The sequence below is a fragment of the Phaethon lepturus genome, unplaced genomic scaffold (genome assembly GCF_000687285.1).
Source record: "Phaethon lepturus isolate BGI_N335 unplaced genomic scaffold, ASM68728v1 scaffold1956, whole genome shotgun sequence".
NCBI classification, from domain to species: domain Eukaryota; kingdom Metazoa; phylum Chordata; class Aves; order Phaethontiformes; family Phaethontidae; genus Phaethon; species Phaethon lepturus.
Window position 1 is genome coordinate 67,129 of NW_010546749.1, and position 22,621 is coordinate 89,749.

The 22,621-nt window shown below is 35.8% G+C and overlaps 1 protein-coding gene across 1 annotated transcript in view; it reads right to left on the minus strand.

Moving 5' to 3' along the window:
- Positions 1 to 20,973, minus strand: part of LOC104622570 (low-density lipoprotein receptor-related protein 1B-like) — a gene marked incomplete at both ends in the record, with an annotated part of 82,351 nt that extends 61,378 nt beyond the window's left edge. Inside the window, 5 exons of the mRNA XM_010289401.1 lie at positions 7,265 to 7,464; positions 10,525 to 10,706; positions 14,945 to 15,067; positions 18,599 to 18,684; positions 20,790 to 20,973. Of these exons, the coding sequence (XP_010287703.1) occupies positions 7,265 to 7,464; positions 10,525 to 10,706; positions 14,945 to 15,067; positions 18,599 to 18,684; positions 20,790 to 20,973 (775 nt within the window). The remainder of the gene's footprint in view (positions 1 to 7,264; positions 7,465 to 10,524; positions 10,707 to 14,944; positions 15,068 to 18,598; positions 18,685 to 20,789) is intronic.
- Positions 20,974 to 22,621: the final 1,648 nt, after the last annotated feature.

Here is a 22,621-nt window from a genome sequence, read left to right on the forward strand (position 1 = left end):
TATACTTTTCCCCCACTGTGGCATTAGAGCAGTTTCTGTTTAAGAATTTTGGCAGCCAAAAAAGACAGAAAATTTACATTGGTGATAAAACTGGAAAAAACAGGCTACATTATTTTGTATTCCACTCTCTGAAACTCTTGTTTTTCTGAACTGCAATAAAATAAAAGTAAAAAGCCTACAGACATCTTGACCCAAATGGACCCAGTGATAAACTCTTAGGAAGAATCAAGAATTCTACAAAGATGAACTGCATCAAGGAAGAACAACTCTTAGTAAGAAAATATCCATTATGCCTACAAAAACAAATAAACTTGGAAATTGCTGATCTTCTCTTGTGCTGCAATTACTGGCTGATACTGTCCTCTTTCCATTTGAAGTCCCTTGGAACCATTTTTGTCTCATTTTACATTCAACTCGTAACCTTATTGAGTCACAGTAAATACTTTTTTATTTCTGTACTTACTCCTGATAGTTGCTGCTTTTGATGAAAAATTTGAAGTGCTTAGACAATGAAATTAATAATGAGCAATGACAATAAGATTATGCCCATTAAGCTTGTGAAAAAGTATGTAATTTTGACAGAGGTAATTAAATTTAAGTATGTTACATTAAACCAGATTTTTTTTTAAAGATGAGACATTTTATAATCACTATTAAACAAAGTGTCAATTAAATAAAAGTAAAAACCAAACCTGTCAAACTCAATGAACAACAACAAAAAAATTATTCATAGAATATGTACATTAATTCAAGTAATTGAAGCCATGTTTCACAGAAAAAAAAATATGTATGAGTACACTTCCAGGATCTTATTACTGATATTTTTCATATCAACATGTGCATGCATACATATTTGTTTCTGCAATGTAATATATACATCACACATCCATACTGGTTAAGCATGGAAGATGCAAGTCCTAGCATTAAGTGGTAGGATATTTTGCCAGTCAAATATATAACTGAAATAGTGAAAATGGAGACCATTTCAATGTAATAAACACAAAAATTGTTATACATCCCAAAACTACTATCACAAAAGAAGCAGGAAATTTAGACTTAAATCTAAACATCCTAAAGCACAAATGTATCTTTGCTACTAAAGCTGACTACTACATATGACTTACAATGATACCGTAAGAAGAGATGAATAAATTTGCAAAGACCTGCCAATAAAATCAGTTGATCAAATCTAGGGCTGAAATATTTTATGGATCCAATTTAAAATGTTTTATTGCCTTTTTAATTGCACTGTGAGCAGTTGTTTATATGCCAGTTACCTCGTAGCAGTACACAGTAGCATGCTGTCACAGCAGTGATTAAATTATTCTCAAATATATACAAGTCACTATTTGAGTAGAATGACTCATAGTATGCTAATCAGTTTCAAAGATTCTATAATTATTTTTCAGATTTACAGAGACCATTTACGTGCCTACCAGCCCCTATACCTTAGACTTGTGTCTTGATGCTGGTTTCAATATTCATCCCTATTGTGCCCCACAAGCTGTTCCTTCCTTCATCTTTGCCTCTCCATGCTCCTGCCATCATCTAACTATGGGTACATAAACAGCTAAGCTCCTTTGGTTTACTTCAGTTTTCTTCTAGCACAACTATAGAAGCTGTTCAAAAGTCTGCAATTTTCTCCATCAAAAACCTCCTGTTTTTGATTGTGTTGATCTGAACAGGGGGAGACCTTGTGACGCAAGAAAAACTGTAGTTTATGTTCTCTGTTCTGGTTGCTTTCTGACAGGAACAACTGCATGGAAAGTAATGCCCATCCTTGAAAATTTGTGATGGCACATGTCCAGCTCATATGGAATTATACAGTGAATGTCTGCTATGTTTTTAATGACTATGTAGAAAAAATATTTTCAGAAGTTTATAATCTAATCAAACTTGGGCATATTATCACAAGAATAGTGGAAGATACAGAAACCAACCTGTTGGCAATCTTCATAAACTGGGCTCCATAAACTGGAGACTGTGGAACCTTAGAGTAATGTAACTGTGTGAATTGCCTTTAATAAGTTGAATCTGTGTATTTTTCCTGAATATTATCCTTTAAAAGAGATAGAATACAATAAAATAAAATAATCACATTTAGGAAGACATATGAATTGGAGAATTTTATCTGAACAATTATGAAAACTGAATCTAGAATGCAATAGTGGAGGTGAAGCAATTATCAGTTTGTGCTATCACATGTGGCTATAGTGAGTAATTTTTAGATACTCCTCAAAAGTTGGGGAAAAAATTGTTGTAATATCAGAACAACTGTTTACTTCTCATCTGCTGTGAGAAATGTACTTTCCAGACTTCTGACTTTTGAGCTATGAAAATTGTAGTATAAATCTGGAAGGAATTGTCTTCTGTAAACTCTTAGATTACTTTTCTATTAGGACAATTTCATAAATAACTGGATTTACTCTTTTATAAAACTGTTTACTGTTTTATAAAACAGAATTCATAATTAGACACAAATACTCACTTTCTACCTACAAACCCTTATAATTAGCAATTTTTGAAATTACAGGTGCTAAAAATGAAAAAAGGTTATAAACTCAAAAAAACTTATACTTGATACTTTAAAGCTCACGTGTACGTACACCATTTCTGAGGTTTGCAAACACTCAGAAGCCAATTCTGAAGAAAAGTTTTTTTCAAGTTAAAATATTATAGGAAAGTTTCTCTTTAGTAACTATATTACAGCTAAAGAAGTCATACTTAATTAATTTAAGGTTCAATACTTTTTTCATTGCTTAATTTTCATGCCCCTGTAAGACGAAGTAATGAAGTGCTCAACTTTTGTTTTTACAGTATAAAACATCAAAGAACTAGACACAGTCAAGGACTAATCTCAGCTCAGAGAAGCTTCTGTAGTTCCTAAACTGGACTATCAGATTCCACTTTTAGTTTCATTAGACTGAAATTCTCATCTTCAAAGAGCGAAATGGGAAAATGGTAGGCACCTCTGGGTTTTAAGTGCTCTGAAAGATAGGAAAACCTGCATGAGGCAATCAGATACCTAGGGATCTGCAAAGTTTGCATCTCCTCTGGGCAGTGGGAACCAAAAGCAGCTGTTAAGTCTGACAAATTCTTAAATGTTTTCTTTTTAAAGCTCACAGAAGTAAACCAGCTTAGTGCTTAGCCAGATTAGTGCTTCAATGCTTGCTTAATCATTTACTGCACAAAACATTTGTGAATGCTACTGTGCTAAATTGGCTAAGCTCTAAAGACAGTTTACATAATCAAGCATTAAACGTCAAATAGATAAGCAAGGTCATTGCTGCCCCTAGAGCCAAGAAGAGCTCCCGAGTACTGTAAGATTTCTGGCCTAGTTAGCATGTTTTCAAAGTTCTTACTAGGACTCTCTTGACAACTATAAAAGCCCATTTCTCTATTCAAATGTAGAGGAATTTTACATGAAAAAAGCAGCAGATGTTCTCTTCTCCTGAAAAAATCTTTAAGATTTGTAAGAAAGAAAGAAAAAAACCCCAAACTTGTTGCAAAAAGTGTCAACGCCAAGATCTAAATTTCCAAAATACATGTAAAACCCCACAGAATGGAATAAACACTTCTTGATTTCACATACAGCATGTCAATAATTAGCCTAAGACTGCTCTGCTTGTTCTCAAAAAGTATCTAGTGCAGAGCGCCAAACAATGCAGTCGATGTCATACAATTATATCTCTTTATGATATAAGATCCACCCATTCTGACAAGATATTATTTGCTGGATCTTGTGAAATCTCTGTGGCATTTTCTGACATATTTTGTGACAGGTAATTTAAGATCAAAAAAACATATTATCAGAAAAAACTCTCAGCAAGTTAGCTTTATCCTCAAAGGTCAGAGAAACAGGTGAAAATCACTGAGCTTAGGATAACTAGCACTTCAGATTGCATCGCTCACATGATTCTCATTTAGACTTTTTCTCTGCTCCATGAGTACATATTTTATTGTCATCGTATCTGTGTCTTCATCCTTCTCCATTTGAAAACACAAAGGATAGAATGAACTCAGCCATCCCTTAGTTGACTTTGTATTGTCACAGTGTCTAAAAATGACAAAGGAAAATGGACCACGAAATCCATGTGAAAAATATGTCTTCAAGAAACACAGTTATCACAAGATATGAATATGGTATCTTTCTCATTTAAGCGCTTATCAACAGGATTACAGTTTCCTATATCAGAAAGCTAGAAGGGATCACAGTTTCACTTCCTCTAAACCTCAATCACTGAACTTCCGAGTTTCCCACATTAAGACAATTAATCTGCAATAGTTAAATTTTATCTTCCAGAAGCATTTCTAGTCTTGTGCTGAAACATGAAGACATGCAAAATTTGTTTGTTCCAGGAGAAGAGGGGAGGCAGGGTGAAGATTCTGATTAAGGATAAATTGATCATTATGTAGGAGCTTTAAAAATTCTCAAAGCACCCTTTGAGCACCTACGGGCATGTTTCATCTGTTTCAGACACCAAGAATTCTATCATTTCTGTATTAAAACCCTAGAAACTTTTCCACAACTTGATTTTGGTTTGATAATCACATTTTGAGTGAAGCTCCCGCCAACAGAAAGTGACAAACAGCATTAGCTAAGGAGAAAATGTTCCTCCCATGTAATTTAAATCCCTTGGGATCTTTCTCCCAAAGCATGTTTCTTCTTACTGCTTGAATATTTATATATCAACTGTACTTAAAACAGACATGTCCTCAAAAGTAGTATGATACCAGGTTTACACAAAGTCACTGTCACATTTGGAGCTTGCCTCAGGTATTGAACTGGTATCAAATTTTTATGGATTTTCATTCACAAATGGAAATGCTAAAACTATCATGCATGAAAGCCTACAGAACTGTTCAGTAATACTTGACTTCTAACACTTTCACTGTAATACCTAGAGAGTCAGGCATGCTCCTTAAACAGCCATGAACGCATTCAGCTGCCTAAAACTAGCAGTGGTGGTGCTCTGCTGAATGAGAAAGAATTTGTTGTATGAAACACTACTCTTCACTGGTACCAGCTGTGGCTTTTTGACAAATTTCCTTCTTCTCTAGGTTCACATATCCTCAGGGGAAGACATTAACTCCACGAATATAAAAGTATTTGAAGCTGATTTTACCCACTTGGGCAAGAGAAATCCACAGGCTGGAGACCAAGGCAATGGACACCAAAGGCAGCATGACTGGAATTTTGCAGATATTTTCTGAAATTTAGTGATAGGAGGACATTTTCTGAGAAAGAAAAATTCTGAAACTTTCAGGTTAAAAGAAAAAATTGAGACAAGTTTGACCACTGCAGGCAGGTTAGGGCTGAGACACACTGGCCATTATTTACTTCTTTCCTTTGAAAGATCCAGAAAGAAGAGTAAGAAAATAATTGTATGAGAACAAAGTAGGAGTATAGCAGCACAGGGAATAACATCAAGAGGAGTAGAGAGCTTTGCTTCATCTGCCAGAAAAATAGACTGCAGCAAAAAAGCAGGAATCCAGCTGGCACTTGGGGGTATGTCTGGGCAAGTACTGCTTAGGTGAGCAGGTTATGACTGTCCTGTGTTCATTACAAAAAACACAGAAGCTAATGCTGAGATTAATGGGAATGTTTACAGCTTTTATACCATCTCAAATAACTGTCATTGAATTGTTCATTACAAAGGCTCTGGGGAGACCTTACTGCAGCCTTCCAGTACTTAAAGGGGGCTTATAAGAAAGATGGGAACAGATTTTTTTTTTTATCAGGGCCTGCTACAATAGGACAAGGGACAATGGTTTTAAACTAAGAAAGGGTAGATCTAAGGAAGACTTAGATCTAGATCTTAGACTAGATCTAAGGAAGAAATTTTTTCACAATGAGGCCAGTGGAACACTGGCACAGGTTGCCCAGAGAGGTGGTAGTGGTCAATGGCTCAAAGTCCAGATGCAGATAGGTGACGAGCGGTGTCCCTCAGGGGTCCATACTGGGGTCAGTACTTTTTAATATCTTCATCAATGACACAGACAGTGGGATCGAGTGCACCCTCAGCAGGTTTGCAGACAACACCAAGCTGAGTGATGCAGTTGACATGCCTGAGGGACAGGACATCATCCAGAAGGATCTGGACAAGCTTGAGGAATGGACCCATGTGAACCTCATGAGTTTCAACAAGGCCAAGTGCAGGGTCCTGCACCTGGGTTGGGGCAACCGCTAGTATCAGCATGGGCTGGGGGATGAAGGGATTGAGAGCAGCGCTGACGAGAAGGACCTGGGGGTAACTGGTGGATGAAAAGCTGGACATGAGCCAGCAATGTGCGCTCACAGCCCAGAAGGCCAACGGTATCCTGGGCTGCATCAAAAGAAGCAGGTTGAGAGAGGTGATTCTGTCCTCCTACTCTGCTCTGCTGAGAGCCCCCCTGCAGTGCTGCGTCCAGCTCTGGAGCCCTCAGCACAGGACAGACATGGACCTGTTGGAGCAGGTCCAGAGGAAGGCCAGAAAAATGCTCAGAGGGATGGAACAGCTCTGCTGTGAGGACAGGCTGAGAGATTTGGGGTTGTTGAGCCTGGAGAAGAGAAGGCTCTGGGGAGTCCTTATTTTGCAGCCTTCCAGGACTTCAAGGGGGCTTATAAGAAAGATGGGGACAGACTTTTTAGCAGGACAAGGGGTAATGTTTTTAAACTGAAAGGGGGTAGATGGATAGATGTCAACCAGATAAAAGGAAGAAATTTTTCACAATGAGGGAGGTGAAACCCTGGCCCAGGTTGCCCAGAGAGGTGGTAGTTGCCCCCCCCCTGGAAACATTCAAGGTCAGGGTGGACAAGGCTCTGAGCAACCTGATCTAGCTGAAGATGTCCCTGCTCATTGGGGGAGGGGTTGGATGAGATGACTTTAATAGGTCCCTTCCAACCCAAACTAATCTACGATTCTAAGTTTCACTGGCTTTGTAACTTGCTCAAGAACATGTGTTACAAATATACACTAGCGTACAGAATTGACAGGGCAGCCTCTGATTGCTGACTATTTCTAGAGTTTCTGTTTTCATTTGACATTTTTTCCAAGGAAATGTATTACTGCATGTTTAAACATTATTCATATTCGTAACAGAGAAAAAATATGAAAAGGAACTTTAAAAATATTGATAGAAAGGAAAAGGTGTATCAATAAGGGTTGAAAAAACATTTTAAAGTACAGTTTTTACGTAATTATACATAACATGCAAAGCACCCTCAATTTAAAAATTATCAAAAAAAGAAAAAACAAACTAAAAAAAAAAGCTGTTGACCAACCTTTATGTCTACGAGATCCATCCATGTCTGAAAACTCAATATGATTTTCATCAGCCCAATACAGTCTGTGGTTGACATAATCTATTGTAAGAGCCATAGGTCTAGATATCTGTGTTTCTATGACAACCGTTTGACTGGAGCCATCCATACCAACACGGCCAATGTGAGGATACTCACAGCAATCAATCCAGTACAAGTACCTATAAAACAAAATACAACAGCTGATTCGTTTAGAGATGCAAAAACAATAAATAATTCATTTATTTAGTTGATCTGAAGGATAAATCAGTAATTATTCTACACTGGTTCCCTTTTCAACACAGATTTTTGGATTTTTCTAGACCTGTCTGTAAATGTGTGTGCTAAATGTAAAGAGTTTGAATAGCAGAGTCCTCTAGATGTAGATTCATCAAATTCATTAGAAACTAGTAAGAAGTGCATTTAAATTACTTAGTCTCGATATCTTAGAGTTTGAAGTATGGACTTCACAGATCTCATATCCTGCAAAAGTGACATCACTACTGAACTTATGACAAGAATTTTATTACAGGTAACTGTCTCCAATGACTTCAACAGAAAACTTTTTCTTCAGAAACTTATCATTCCTTTTGTATGGCATCAGCAATATAGTTGATATAACATTTCTCATTTGTGAGAAAAAAACTAAGATACAATTAATAATATTTCAAACAATAACTCTGAATTTGAAATGCAAATTCATTTTTTGCTTCCAGCAGCTTTCCATATTGTAATATACATTAAATAAGCACACAAATAAATATATTCATTAAAAAACCCACAAAACCCAAACAGACCTCGGCCTCAGAAAGCTAGGTCGGTACACATACTGTGCACTGAGCAGGAGCACAATAAATTTATTATGCCTGTGTATATCTAAACCTTCCTGGAAGACTGGGATTATCTGTACAAACTTTGTAGAGTTGATTTTTGCATAAACAGGGAATATATTCTAAATGTCCAGCCAACCAGAGAGATATACCATGTATTGGTGTCTTGAATACAGTGAAGAAATGCCTACATCTTCCCTGCCAAATTTTACAGGGAAGAAAGTGTACAGTTACAAGACAACCCAAGGATAATACTAAGAATTGGCAGAAAACAGCTTTTCTCTTAAAAATAGTGAAGTACACAGGTTACGTTTCTTAGCTAGGAAATACACTTGTTTCTTTTGTTTCAGTAGAGTCCAGACCAACTCAACAATTTTATCCTGTCACTGACACTTGAGATGTTTACTTGAGCCTTAGGATTCAGACATAGAAAAGAATCATTAATTTGCCATGATACTGTAACAGTGTTATAAGATGCTACAATAGCTTTATTCATCCAATTTACGCAGATACATCCTACCGTTCTACAAAATAGAATGGAATATGGAATTCCATTCTAAAAGGACATAGGGCAAACATCCCATAGTTTATAATATATTTTTTCAGGAATTAGATAATAATTTACATCTTACTATTCAGAATTATTATTATTCTTTAATATTATATGCAGCATAAATATTTACTTAAGAGAATACATTTGGTTAGATATCCACCAAGTTTTATTGACTTTCAATTAAATGTACACTGATATTTTAGTGGATAGTGTTAATACAGGCGATGGTTTGTTGGTGAATTGAGAGGTCTCTGGTTATGAGGCATTAACTGCATATTGACCCATATAGACCCAGTGAGCAATGGCTGTGGCATTACACATATTATCACATAACTAGGAAATACCTCAATGTTTTTGTGCAATTTCAGTTTCAAGAATATAAAATCTTTCTTCTACTATCATCTGAATTAGATGCTGGCATGAAATGGTTAGATGGTTTATTTGAGTCTCTCTAATGTTGATTTGGTTTTGATGAAATAGAAATGGCTAGAAAGTTTCTGTTTAAAAAAAACACCACAAAACCAAAAACAAACACCACAAACAGAAAAAAGTAAAAAGGGCTTATATCTCTTGGGTTTGGACAAGATGACCTTCAGTGGTCCGTTCCAACCTCAACCATTGTGAGATTCTGTGAAAATCAAATTTATTAATGGAAAGATTATTCCATTTTTTCTTTCTATTTAAAATTCAAAGTATTAGGCTAATTTTCTCAAGGACATCAATTATATGGGAAAAAATATAACATTTTGAAATCACAATATAACTGTGAAGAAAAAATTCCACAGTTTGTATAGCTCTCACACCTGTCAAGATATCAAAAGTGGTGGTGGCAGTCAAAACTGCACTCACTATACCAGTACAGATTTATATTAATAAATAAATTATAAGTCATGCAATAATTATTAAAATTAGCAATTAAAAGTACCAGTTAACAAACTACTTAAACTAACTAGGCAGCTCTCACTTCTTATTATTGGTGTTGCAATAAATTTTTAAAACATTGATAATTTCAAATTTCTGAAAACTGAAGTTAGAAACTAAGTCTCCTAAAATAAGCCCTTTTTATCCTAATCAGTCCAGCTATTAGGCTTGTGTGAAAATCAAAACTCTATAGAGTAAAAAAGGCAGAAGCTATCTTCAAATTACATGGGATTAAACCTTTTCACTCTTCAATTAACATGTAAAAACGATCAGAAAAAAGTCTTCAAATGTGTGGTAACTGAATGGCCCAAATTATTTGGTCAGGCATTGGAACAGGCTGCCCAGGGAGGTGGTGGAGTCGCCATCTCTGGAAGTGTTCAAGAAACGTGTGGATGTGGCGCTTCAGGACATGGTCTAGGGGACATGGTGGCGCTGGATTAATGGTTGGACTTGATGATCTTGAAGGTCCTTTCCAACCTAGTGTTTCTGTGATTCTGTGATTCTGTGATTTTAGAAACTAGTAAACACAGAAAAAAGTGCAAACAAGACAGTTCACATAAGTGAATAAAGTAAACAAAACGTAAGAATTGCCTACTATGTAATATGAAATTTTTGGTTTTTAGTAACACACTTCTTAAGAAAAGATAGGTATATTTCCTGAAATATCTGATTTCCTCCTACCAAATAAAAACCATTCACAGAGTAGTAAATATGAAAAAACATGGTTTAGTACCTGCATTCATCTTTCTATTATACTAATTTTATATGCAATGATGATATAATAAGCATTGGTAATGCATTTTAGACTACTGATATCCAGTGTAGCTGCAAGTCAGATAATAAAAAACTAATTAGTGTTTCTATATTATTTTTAATAAAAATATTTAAATATAAAATTAGGATTAAATATTAATTACTGCAAAATGGCTGCTTCATACCCAGCTTGAGGATCTAAGGACAGATCTCTAGGAAACTTCACCCTTTTGCTCACAAGGATGGTAGGGTATAAGCCATTGAGTTTAGACACCTCGATAATTCTCTTTTCGGTATCAGACCAATAGAGATTCTTCCCAATCCAATCGACAGCCAGTGCATTGGGTACAGCTGTATTGTGGACTACCTAGAAAAGCAAAAATTACGTAAGTTATTAATCTAAATACCGGGAAAAGGACCAACAATTCAAGGGTTAGTAATACCAGAATATTGAGAGGTTGGATGCATGATACAGTGACATACAACATGCAAAAACATAGGTATTACTCCCTGTTAAACATTGACGCTTCCGAGGTAATGACATTTCTTAAGTAACTAAGACAAAGTGACACTTTCCTTACAGTAAGGGGGAATGGAGAATAGCACAATGTAGTAAACACCAAATTTCCAACTTCCCTGCATTATGCACTCAATTTTAAGAATTTTGTATCTTTCATTTTTCATCTTAAGTGTCTAATTTTCCTTTTGTCTTAATTAAAAAAAAAAAACCTTTTATCTCTTTAATATTCTGTTTATTCTTCACACAACAGCATGGAGATGAGGCTTCTCTCCCCATAGTATGCCCTCAAACACATCTGCTTATTAGCTCACCAGTTCTCTCACTAGTCTACATTGGCATATATTTAATTTTAATATCACAGTGGTGCCATATGTCATCATGACAGAGACACCATAAGGGCACTCAACTCAGGCAAACAGAAAAAGACTATCTAGTTGGAAAGTAAATACTGTACTCTTATCACCAACATTCATGTGGCAGAAGAAAAAGGAACTTCCTAAGAATTTGTTAAATTTCAAAAGGACTACATTATTAAGGAGTAAACTAAGGGACAGAAGCAATTTAGTGACCTACTGGAAAGCCTAGGCTCTACTGAAAGGGATGTGTTATTCCCAAGGTTTTTGATGACTTGAATAATTCTGAGACTTGAACAAATGCCTCTAGATATACATGATTACAAATCTCATCATGATTGTATGACTCAATCTTGCTTGTCTGGGAGTACTTCATGTTAAGTGTTGAGTGACATTTGAGTATTTCCAATCATTAGAGTCCAAGTTCTTCTAGGCTTAAAAATTCCTGATAAGGTCTATTCGGACCTATTCTATTCCTGATTAGGTCCTGATTAGGTCTGTGTAACTAGAACTTAAGAAAAAAAAAATCAGTGTGCAATACTTGGAAAATATTTGAGATTCCCTGAGTACTAATAATGGGTTTCTTACCGTAGTGTGCATGTGCAATAAAGTATAAATTTTACACATAAACTTCATTATGTGTTATATATTATTATGTGTTATATATTAACTGTATTATGTGTTATTTTTAATTTTATTTACCATTTGAAAATACTGAAAACCCTTCAAGGTAAGAAGAGACACCGAGATACTTTAAACAAATTTTATAGTTACAAATACATAAAAGCACCCTGTCAGGCTATTATGTTATTTATAATCTTGTAAAATCAAATCCAAGCATGCACTGGTTTTTAATATGAATAAAATAGTGTATTTTCTAATACGTTAGCACTACCAGCTTCACTGTTTTATAAAGGTGTAATTGAAGTGACCGCTGCACTGCAACATGGGGCATTTCATGTAGAAAAGGATAGCTCTGCAAACTTAGATAGTAGTTTAGCTACACTATCTAGAAGCATCAAAGTAATTAGTCTCTCTTTTGTGATGATTTTTCCTTTGAAGGGTCACTTTAAGCTTATTCCAATGTGACATTTAATGTACATGATCCAGCTTACTACACCATTTTCCAATAACAGATTTTATTTGAATCTACAATACTATGCATAAACCACTGTATTAATGTTGGAAAACATTTATGTGAAAAAGTTGTTGCTTAAATTGTATAAATATCTCCTCCATGATCAGATGCAGAAGAAAAATGAGATGCCATCAGGTTTCCCAGACCAAGAAAGCTAGAGTTGGCATGCTGAAAAGATACTATCTTCTAAAAGGGAAATCCTTTTATCAATCCTTACATCCAAAACAGTATCATTTACACTAGTAGTATATTTACTTATAGTAAATATTAAAATAAGTAGTATGAAGGACATAAAATTTAAAAAAATCATAATTTAAGAGAAAAGGTTGTCAACCATAAAAATTCTCTTTCATTAAAAAAAAAATTTAAACAGGTTAACTGGGAAACTAATTATTTGTAAGAGAAATACGTACTATGGTAAGCTATTAAAATATAAGTCAAAGAGATAAAAAGTTATCATTTGGTACTGGATAACAGATTACTGACAATATCAGACAGCCACAATACAAAAAATTAAATGCACTTATTTTAAAAAACTTTCACAATTTTCGCTTTGAATTTGGCATCCTATTTGAGTAAAATCTCCGTCAAGATGACACTGGCTCCATAAATTGCAAAAGAGTAATGAAGGAAAAAATAAATAGCCTCCTTGCCTCCAACCTCATTTTCTTCTAATGTTTGTTCAAATTTCTAAAACCTTTCCTTAAAAAATTGAATTATTATCACATCATTAGAAAGCAATAGGAGTTTTTTGTACTCTCCCACCTGGAAATTACAACTTTTTGACTGGGAAAACATTCTTTGTTCTTCTTGAAATAGTTATGATAGAAAGAAAAAGTCTGGAGTCATGCCCAGTCCTGAAAACAATCCTTAAAGTAATAAAATACAAATACATCCAGAATGGACAAGAAGCTGAATAGGATGCTTTGTAAAATGTTTCAGGGCAATAAATATGATTTAATAGATTTTGAACCCCACACTTGCCTCCTATTTTTTTGCAGGAAGTATCTTTGCAGGGACTCACTAGAACTTTTGAGTGCATGCTGGATTTTAGTTTTACCCCCATGCAATCAGAGTGTGGTAATTTATGCTCATCCACATTTTTTAAATTTCTAAGAAAAATTATTTCTGTGTGAAGGATGGAAACAAGGTTCACTGATGCCAGTTAGGTTAACCTTAACCCTCAAGAAGACTAAAGTTGGTGTGATCTGAGGATATGGTAGTCCATGTACTAAGTTGCAAATGAAAAATAGAAATAATTTCTCTCTGCTTAATTTACTGGTGTCCAATCAGGGAAAAAAATTCAGAAGATATGTTACTGCTCATTTGTTCCATGTTTAAGAAGGTCAGACGTAAGAGAATAATCAAAGAAAAATTCCTTACTGCTTATCACAAATTCTGGAAACATGTTCACATAAGTCAACAAATGTGCTTAACAACGGATTTGTGAGCTTATTCCACTACAGAGGCAAAACAGGCTGTGCAGAAAGGGGACTGCAGTTTTACCCTGGATTATTCATAGCAAAGACATTGAGTTATTTTCATTATCAGTGTAGTGGAGGTGAGACAAAAACAAACTGAAAACCATAGAAAATTCTATATGAAGAAATAATACGTAAGTGTATTTACACAGCTTACACCTAGTTATACGTCTTTTTTCTTTGGTGTCCTCTGAACCACACTGAACTGCTAATTCAGTCAACTGTGAATTAAGTCATAAGGAGTTTAGCTCACAAATACAGTCTTCTTAGTCCCTCTATTTCAAATACGACAGAAATGCAATTAAATTTTACTAGGACTTGCTAGCTCATGCTGTATTTGTATGCATGTACCAAAACCTCACAGTCTGTGTTAAATCCATGAATCACAGAATCATTAAGGTTGGAAAAGACCTTTAGGATCATCAAGTCCAACCATCAACCCAACACCACCATGCCCACTAAACCATGTCCCCAAGTGCCACGTCTACATGTTTTTTGAACGTCTCCAGTGACGGTGACTCCACAACCTCCCTGGGCAGCCTGTTCCAATGCTTGACCACTCTCCCAGTAAAGGCATTTTTCCAGTCTAGCTTTTTTTCCTAGTCTAAACCTCCCCTGGTGCAACTTGAGGCCATTTCCTCTTGTCCTATCACTAGTTACTTGGGAGAAGAGGCCAACACCCACCTCACCACAACCCCCTTTCAGGGTTGTTGTAGTTGTAGAGAGTGATAAGGTCTCCCCTCAGCCTCCTCTTCTCCAGAGTGAACAATCCCAGTTCCCTCAGCCACTCCTCATAAGACTTGTGCTCCAGACCCCTCACCAGCTTCGTTGCCCTTCTCTGGACACGCTCCAGCACCTCAATGTCCTTCTGGCAGTGAGGGGCCCAAAACTGAACACAGGATTCCAGATGCAGCCTCACCAGTGCCGAGTACAGGGGTACAATCCCCTACTCCTGCTGGCCACACCATTCTGACACAGGCCAGTTGGCCTTCTGGGCCACCTGGGCACACTGCTGGCTCATGTTCAGCCGGCTGTCAACCAGCACCCCCAGTGCATTTCCCAAGATACTCAAAAAATGTAATTCTAGTACTGACATTATTAATCCCCACTTACCTTGATGTCACTTCCATTTAAACACATTCTGTTTATGCGACTGCCATTTGGTCTGCTGGAATCAATCCAATAGATGAACTCTTCTCTATAGTCAAAGTCTATTGCAATCACATTGTTCAGCCCCTAAAAAGAGAAAAAAAGAGAGTCCATTTATTCCAATGTTTGAATACAAAGTGTTTGATAGCATTCAGAATGCAAAATACATTGCATGCAATATTCAAAAGCGGACCGCATATTTTTGAAGTACCCCTCTCATTTTTCCATACATAACTTGCAAACAGTCAGAGTAAGATAAAAATTGTAACAGAAATAAATATGGTGACAAAGAACTACCTCATTTCAAAAATGCAGATGTCATGAAACTAAATGAAGCTTCTGCGGTTTTCACTCCTGTTATTAAAATGAACTTTAATAGTAAATACTTCAACTTTTCCTCAATTCCTCTGTTAATCACTACCTTTGGCATTACTTTGGCAAACTAGATGACATTCCTTTTATAGCAATAAACTCAGAAATAGCATAAAATTTATTAACTTTATGTAATGAAAACTTTTCATTATTAATATTAATTAATCAGGAATTTAAAACTGTGATGTTCAGAAAAGCATTAATTTTAATTCCTGAATAAGGAGGTTTTCAATTCTTAGATGCTGTATTACAGGTACTGTGCACGCACATATATGTTTTACACACACAGAGTATGTCCATGAAGTATGAAAGTTAGAGATCCAGCGGGCATCTGGAAGTCTCCTATGGCTCTAATTACCAAGCCAATACAGTGTAAGACAGAGTGGTGATCATAGTTGAGGTACACCTATAAGTTGGAAGGAGCAGTCATATAATAATGGCTTTCCATCCCCAATGTCAGATAAGAGAGAGGTATTGCATTCAGATGATGGCTCTTATTTCCTTATCTGAGAAGAGGAAAGCTTTGCCTCATAATCTGCTTAACACTTTGATATGTAGTGAAATCACAATTATTCTTAATATACAAATATGTTGTTATCAATCAAAGATGGAGCAGCAGTGGTAGAAAGAATGGATGCAGTTTGCAATCCTTTTTGAAACTACAAGATCAGTTAATCCATTCTTTTACCAGCCCAGTGACATTCTACTCTCAGGTCATCAGCAACCTCCCTCATTAATGTAATTCATAGTCATACAGGGGATGTGCTGGACCAGCTAACTCTAAAATAAACAACTAAGAACAACAATATTTAATTGTACAGAAAGTGATACACAGCTTATCTGCCAACTACCACAGCGTAATACTGTAAATCAATCTTTTGACCAAAATGTAGAGGGAAACAATGATTCGGCTGCGCAAACTACCATTAAAGAAAGACTGAAACACCGCAGTGTCAGAGGACCACTCCCATTCTCAAAAATCATATCCATGTACACAGGATTTTAACAAAACCAGACACAGTTCTGACAGTCATAACTGTGCTGCAAAACACTTTTCCTGTTTTTTTTCTACTATTAGTTTAAATATATCTACAGATAAACCCCCACTCCACATTCTTAACAAAGGACACAACAGGTGAATGAAAACAGGAGGCTATCAAAAATTTGTAACATTCTAGAAATCAGTGATTTGTGAAAAATTAGCCTTCTATCTATGTATTCTACAATACTTTAGACGTTTCTTAAGTATCCACACTAATAGAGAATTGACTGCCTACAAGTCTTTGGTTTCAACTGTTTTATTTTGGGTCAGTTTGGTTCCAGTATTTATCAGAACATTAATTCCAGCTAAAATTATTTCTGTACATCTGCGATAGAGTTCTCTGTCCAGACAACAACTCCTCTTCGTGATCTACATGTCACTTTTAAGTCTTCCTAGCATAATTCTGTGTCATTTCTTGTGTAATCTGTTTTTAGAAGGAATAGGGAAGCTTTCAGTTGGCATCAGCTGCATTAGTCTCCCATCTTAAACCTGTGGTTTTGTTTGTTTCCGCTACAGCACACAATATCCTAGGCCATGATTTGCGTTCCCTTGGTGCCCCATTAAAAAAAAAGCAGGTAAAAATGACAAATAATGAGGAGGAAGATCCTCTCTATCCACTCTGTCTATGGAAACCCTAAGGATTTTGATGACTAGGAGTGAAGGAAATGGTAGGCAAAGAACATACATGAGACAATTCAAACAGTTGTACCATTTATGTATATTTGAAAAAAAAAAAAAAAGAGGAAAAAGCTGGCACATAACAACTCAGAGAAGACTGAATGAATTCCCACTTTCAGCTCCTTTACTCTGAGTTTATATGAACAATTGTTAGAATGGCAAAGCACAGATTAAATACACAGAGAAGGGTAGTTTTGCTCCTTTGCTAGCGCAGCTCTGCTATTTGCCTTCATCTGGTAGATGTCTAAGAAAGAGCTGATCCATCATAACATTACAAGGACAAAAAGATGTCCTTATGAGGAAGGCAGCCCTCCTGTTCTGCTGGTATAGCTCCCTCTTTTGCTTTCAATTCTGGATGCTTTGAAAAATGCCTTATTTGTAAGATCAAAGGCCAGTAGGTTCAATAGAAGAGGTATTTATTAGACTGGTGAATTAATACGGAAAACACAGATTCTCTTCAATGGCTGGAGCTACATGGTCTCTAACATACTGAAGAGGAGTCCATTAAATTCAAGACTGATGAAGCTCTGAGACAATCTGTCAGCACCAACCATAAAGAAAATTTACTGTTGCTGCCCTCTTTCCACAGGCTTCTATTAATAGATATACCAGCAAAAGAGGAGAGAGGCAGTGAGATGTAAATGAGAGGTAGTCAGAAGGATTTCAGAAGAACAAACAGACTATAACATAATGCTTTCTATGTTTAAATAAAGTCAATGTTTAATGCAAGATGGTTAATTTTGTAATTGCTGTTATGAAGACCTGAACACTTCTCTTGTGACATTAAGATGCACAGCTTACTGACGCAAGAACTCACAAAAAGCTTAAAGTAAGTGACTGGTAAAACTGATTTTTCTAGTCTTTCTACAATTGATTAATTAGTAATCAAGGAAATAGATGTTTTTAATAAAACATACTTTGGAACTCTAATCTGTGGTAAGTAACTACACTTAGGTGAAGCATAGAAGCAGAGCAGAAACTGCTAAAAACGAGAGCTCTGTACTTACTGGGTGACTTTCTCTTTTTGTAGGTTTTATTTCAAATAAGTTTTTTTTGTCCTGTTATAATAATTTAGAGTAATTATTTTTAAAAATGAAATTTAGGCAAAGATATATATTCATGTATTATAACATGGTAAATCTTGGAATTGCCTGTCTAAATAAAAAAAAAAAATAGATTTGGATTATGACAACAAGTAGCCCAAATAATACAAGGACAAATAGTTTTTTGAGGGTTTTTTTTGAAAACTGAAATATTGCGCAAAACTTATTGTGATGGAAGAGGATCACAAATAACGTAATTTTTTTTAGTACATCAGAATGACTGATGAAACAACTGCCTGAGCTTTAATCATGTCAAATTCAGATAAAATAGTCAATTTAAAATATTATAAAAACTCTGAAGGAACTGCAGTTGTTCTATGGTGCATACAATGCCAATTTTAAGATGAAGTTTCTGTCAGTTGCACACTTTAGAAAAGAATAAAAGTATTGAGTTAAACTTAGAGCATGGTACTATGATTATACCTGTTTCAACAAAGTGTAGTTGGATCCATCAGTGCTAATTTTTCTTATTTCATGATGATCAGCCAGAATTAAGAAAGGTTCCTCATCTAAACCCCGGGAGAAAGAATATATTAGACTAGCTTTTACGTTAATTTATGGAAAATCAGGAATACAATGCTGAAATACAGATGGTTTGAAAAATAAATGTTACATGCTCTGATCAATGTTATGGATGAAAGAAATATTTAAAACATTCAAATGTTCCAAGAAAGATCAATGATGCAGTATAAAAATGAACAAAGCAATTAATTAGTATACCTTTCAATGTAATTTAATTTTTTTGCCTTTGTAATATGGGAACCATACTGTATTTTATGCTAATTTAATGTCAGATATTAAGTTTAAAATATATTTCATACCACGTGCTTTAATTTCACATTCACTTTCAAATTATCACTAAGCCTATTATTTATTATGGTTTCAAACCATTGAATGGTTTTTGACCATTGCTTTTTGAGATATCAATACTCGGAACAATATAGACAAAGAAACAGCTATCTGGACAAACGATTCTCTAATCCTGAACTGAAGCCAGATGTGGTTTTTTTCACCGCTGGTTTTCTAGTTTATAAAAAAATATTCCTTCAGATACACATTCATGCCATCACTTACTTTGAAACATCTCTGATACGGACATACATAATAGTAGAAAAATATATACAGATTTTTGAAAAAGCTGTCTTTATTTTAGCTCTATTAACAAAGACCTCAGCTAAAATAAAGTTACTAATATTACAAATGTATTTAAGATCTGTACCTACTGCTTATACGTTCTGGAATGTAATGTGTTGTCCATCCTACTCTGCTCTTGCACTGAACACATTGTACCACATTGCTTGCATTTGATGTTCAACCATTAAGATATTCTCCAGTTCTTAAACTAGCTGAGGCATCATCCCCAGCACTGACTGTTGGTGTTGCTTGCATTTGATGTTCAACCGTTAAGATATTCTCCAGTTCTTAAACTATCTGAGGCATCATCCCCAGCACTGACTGTTGGTGGTTTGTGGAGAATGGCTGTAAAGCTCTGCTCTGTTGTAAAGAGTTCAAGGCAATTTATGCATTCAGCATCAGGCCAAACACTCACATGTTGGTGCCTCCTCTCAGCACAACCATCCTTGCCACAGCACAAACAGCTTTGTCATGATCACTTTTGAAGTTTGATATATGACAACTCCAATAAACTGCACTATGATGTGTTCCAGCTGCCCTTCTCATTTGAGTGATCTATGGCTTCTAACTGTACGAGTGGCTTGCGAGGCATGAGATAGGAGTAAAGCAAAGAACACATATAGTATTTCTGCCCTCTCCTGTGTTTCTTCTGATTACTCAGGGAAGTACCTGAGACAGGAGTATGAGGCAGACAGAGGTACCAGTCTTCTTGTCATTTAGAAAGAAAATAGTAATTTTTTGATACTTAAAAAAAACAACCCACAAACAACTCTGTGCAAAACTGGAATAAGGAGGAGTCTGCTCAAGCTGAAGATTGCCTGCACTATGAAGGAAATCCAGTAGAACAGTTTTTTGATTATTTCCTTTTGACATTTTGCTCTTCCTTTCACTGACCTAGTGAATCCTACTCACTGAAGCACATCAAAGTATCATCTGTGGCACAGATAAAGGGGTGAGGAAATAACCAATGTTCTTATATATCTTGAATTTTACTGCGTATTATGTATAAGACGAGGTTTTCATATGCTACATAAATTATGGATTTTGCAATTTCTATTACTTTTTCCTCTTCCTCCTTTTCATACCAGGAGGTTTGAATTACATTCTAATATTTTTCAGTTGATGAAGTAAAACAGAAGTCTTTTAAACACTTACCATAAACATACTATTATCATGTGACTCAGAAGTAGAATTAATTGATGAATTTTAACTTTCCTAATACTTTTTCTAATGAAGTTACTATTCACTTTCACAATCCACTAAGTATTCACTACAAATGATTTGAGCACAATAGGTACTAAAAATAGAACCTATCATTAAGTTCAGACATTGAATTACATTCCTATTGTTTATTGAAGAAGTAGTGTGCTTCGAAGTAACTCTGTTTATCTTGTATAAAAGGGTAACACAGACCTTGAGGCTAAGATATTTCACACATTATTTTGGATACAGCTGTGTATTAAAAACAAAAAAGGGATACCTGAAAGGGATTTGCAGCCATTTAGGTTATCAGGCCGTATTTCATACCCATCTGCACACAAGCATTTGTAGGTTCCATATGTATTGATGCACTGCTGGCTACAAGGAAATCCAGATGAACATTCATCAATATCTATACATGTTTTGCCATCATCCTTCAGCCGGAATCCAGGCCAGCACTTGCACTAGGAAAGAAAAACAAATACATTCATTTTGAATTACTCATTGATTCTGTTTGTTTTCTTATGTTCTTTCTTCCAAACATGTTAGCATCATAAACGCTTCATGTAGCCTCAGTTTTTCAAGTAACATCGCAATTACATTGCTATTTATACTGTTCACAACCAGACATACCTGCGTTTCTTTTCAGCTATTGCTGGTGTGATCCTAACTACCATTCCCTCCCAAATAACCCTGTAGAATGAGTAATAATTCTTTCTTCTTGAACGGAAGAAAAAGTAAAACACGTCTTTTCAAAAATACGGAAAGGATTCTTCCATGAAAATAATGATGGATGGACCCTTTGGATTTCTTTATTTTCAAGTACACATGTGCCTTTTTATAAAGATATACAGTTTTTAGTATTTTTTTCTTGAAGCATTTATAACATCTAGCATTCTGTGTAACAGATACAGTAATGTGAATAAGAACTCTTGAAGCTTATTTTCATTGGGGTCTGATGATCACCATGGCAAGATTATCACATGCAATATGAGTGATGCAAAATACAACTGGGTAAAGAGTTTTGAAATATCACAGAATCATTAAGGTTGGAAAAGACCTTTAAGATCATCAACCCAACAACACCAAGCCCAGTAAACCATATCCTGAAGTGCCATGTCTACTATGGGCATAGTTTTATTTATTGAAACCTTTGTGTCATGTTCCCTCCTGTAGTCTCTGTATTACTCTCTGCAGAGACCCATGCCATGCTTTCTCCACAACAATGCTCCTTCAGTAAGGTTTTTGTTGTACCCAATCCAGTCTCCAGCTAGTCTCCAGTGCTCTAGTCTATGGCCTCCAGACCAGGACACTGTTTCAGAGGTTTGAATACCTTTAGAACTAGGCCATGTTGGACAGATTTTATTTAGTTCTCAGTGGACCAATATTCTATTAAAAAGATGAAATGTTTAGGGGTGTAGCTAGGGTTACTTCAGAGTTAAAACCCTGGGGGGAAAAAAAAAAAAGAAATCTCTCTTGTATTCTCAGCTTCTATGTACAGGTTAGTGCAGTCAGTGGCTAGGGTTTACATAATACCCCAGAAGCATTCCTTTCTATGACTCAAGGTCAAAGAGCAGATTCAGGCCATTCAGAAAAAAACATCACATCAGACAACTAACAGTTTTATTCTGCAACCAAGGTGACTAACCTTTGTTTAAATATTTTGGTGTCTTTGACTTGGGAAAAAATTTGGAGAAAACTGCTATTCCTGCTATTGACTCCGATGTGTTTTCCTTTTTCACAATTGATTTTCTGTGCTCTCTATACATCAGTGTGATTTATTGTATTTCAAGCATTGTATACTTTTCCACAGGTTTAAAGTATGTATTTTACAATTTTTTTCTACAACTGGCACTTGTTTGCTTATTGGAACTAAAAATTTGTATGTTTTTACTATGGTAGGTAAGCTACCTCATTACAAGTTATTGTGGTGGGTTGACCCTGGCTGGGCACCAGGTGCCCCCCAGAGCCGCTCCATCACTGCCCCCCTCAGCTGGGCAGGGGAGGGGAAACACAACGAACGGCTCGTGGGTCCAGGTAAGGACAGGGAGATCACTTGGCAATTCCCGTCACAGGCAAGGCTTGACTTGGGGAAATTAGTTTAATGTATTA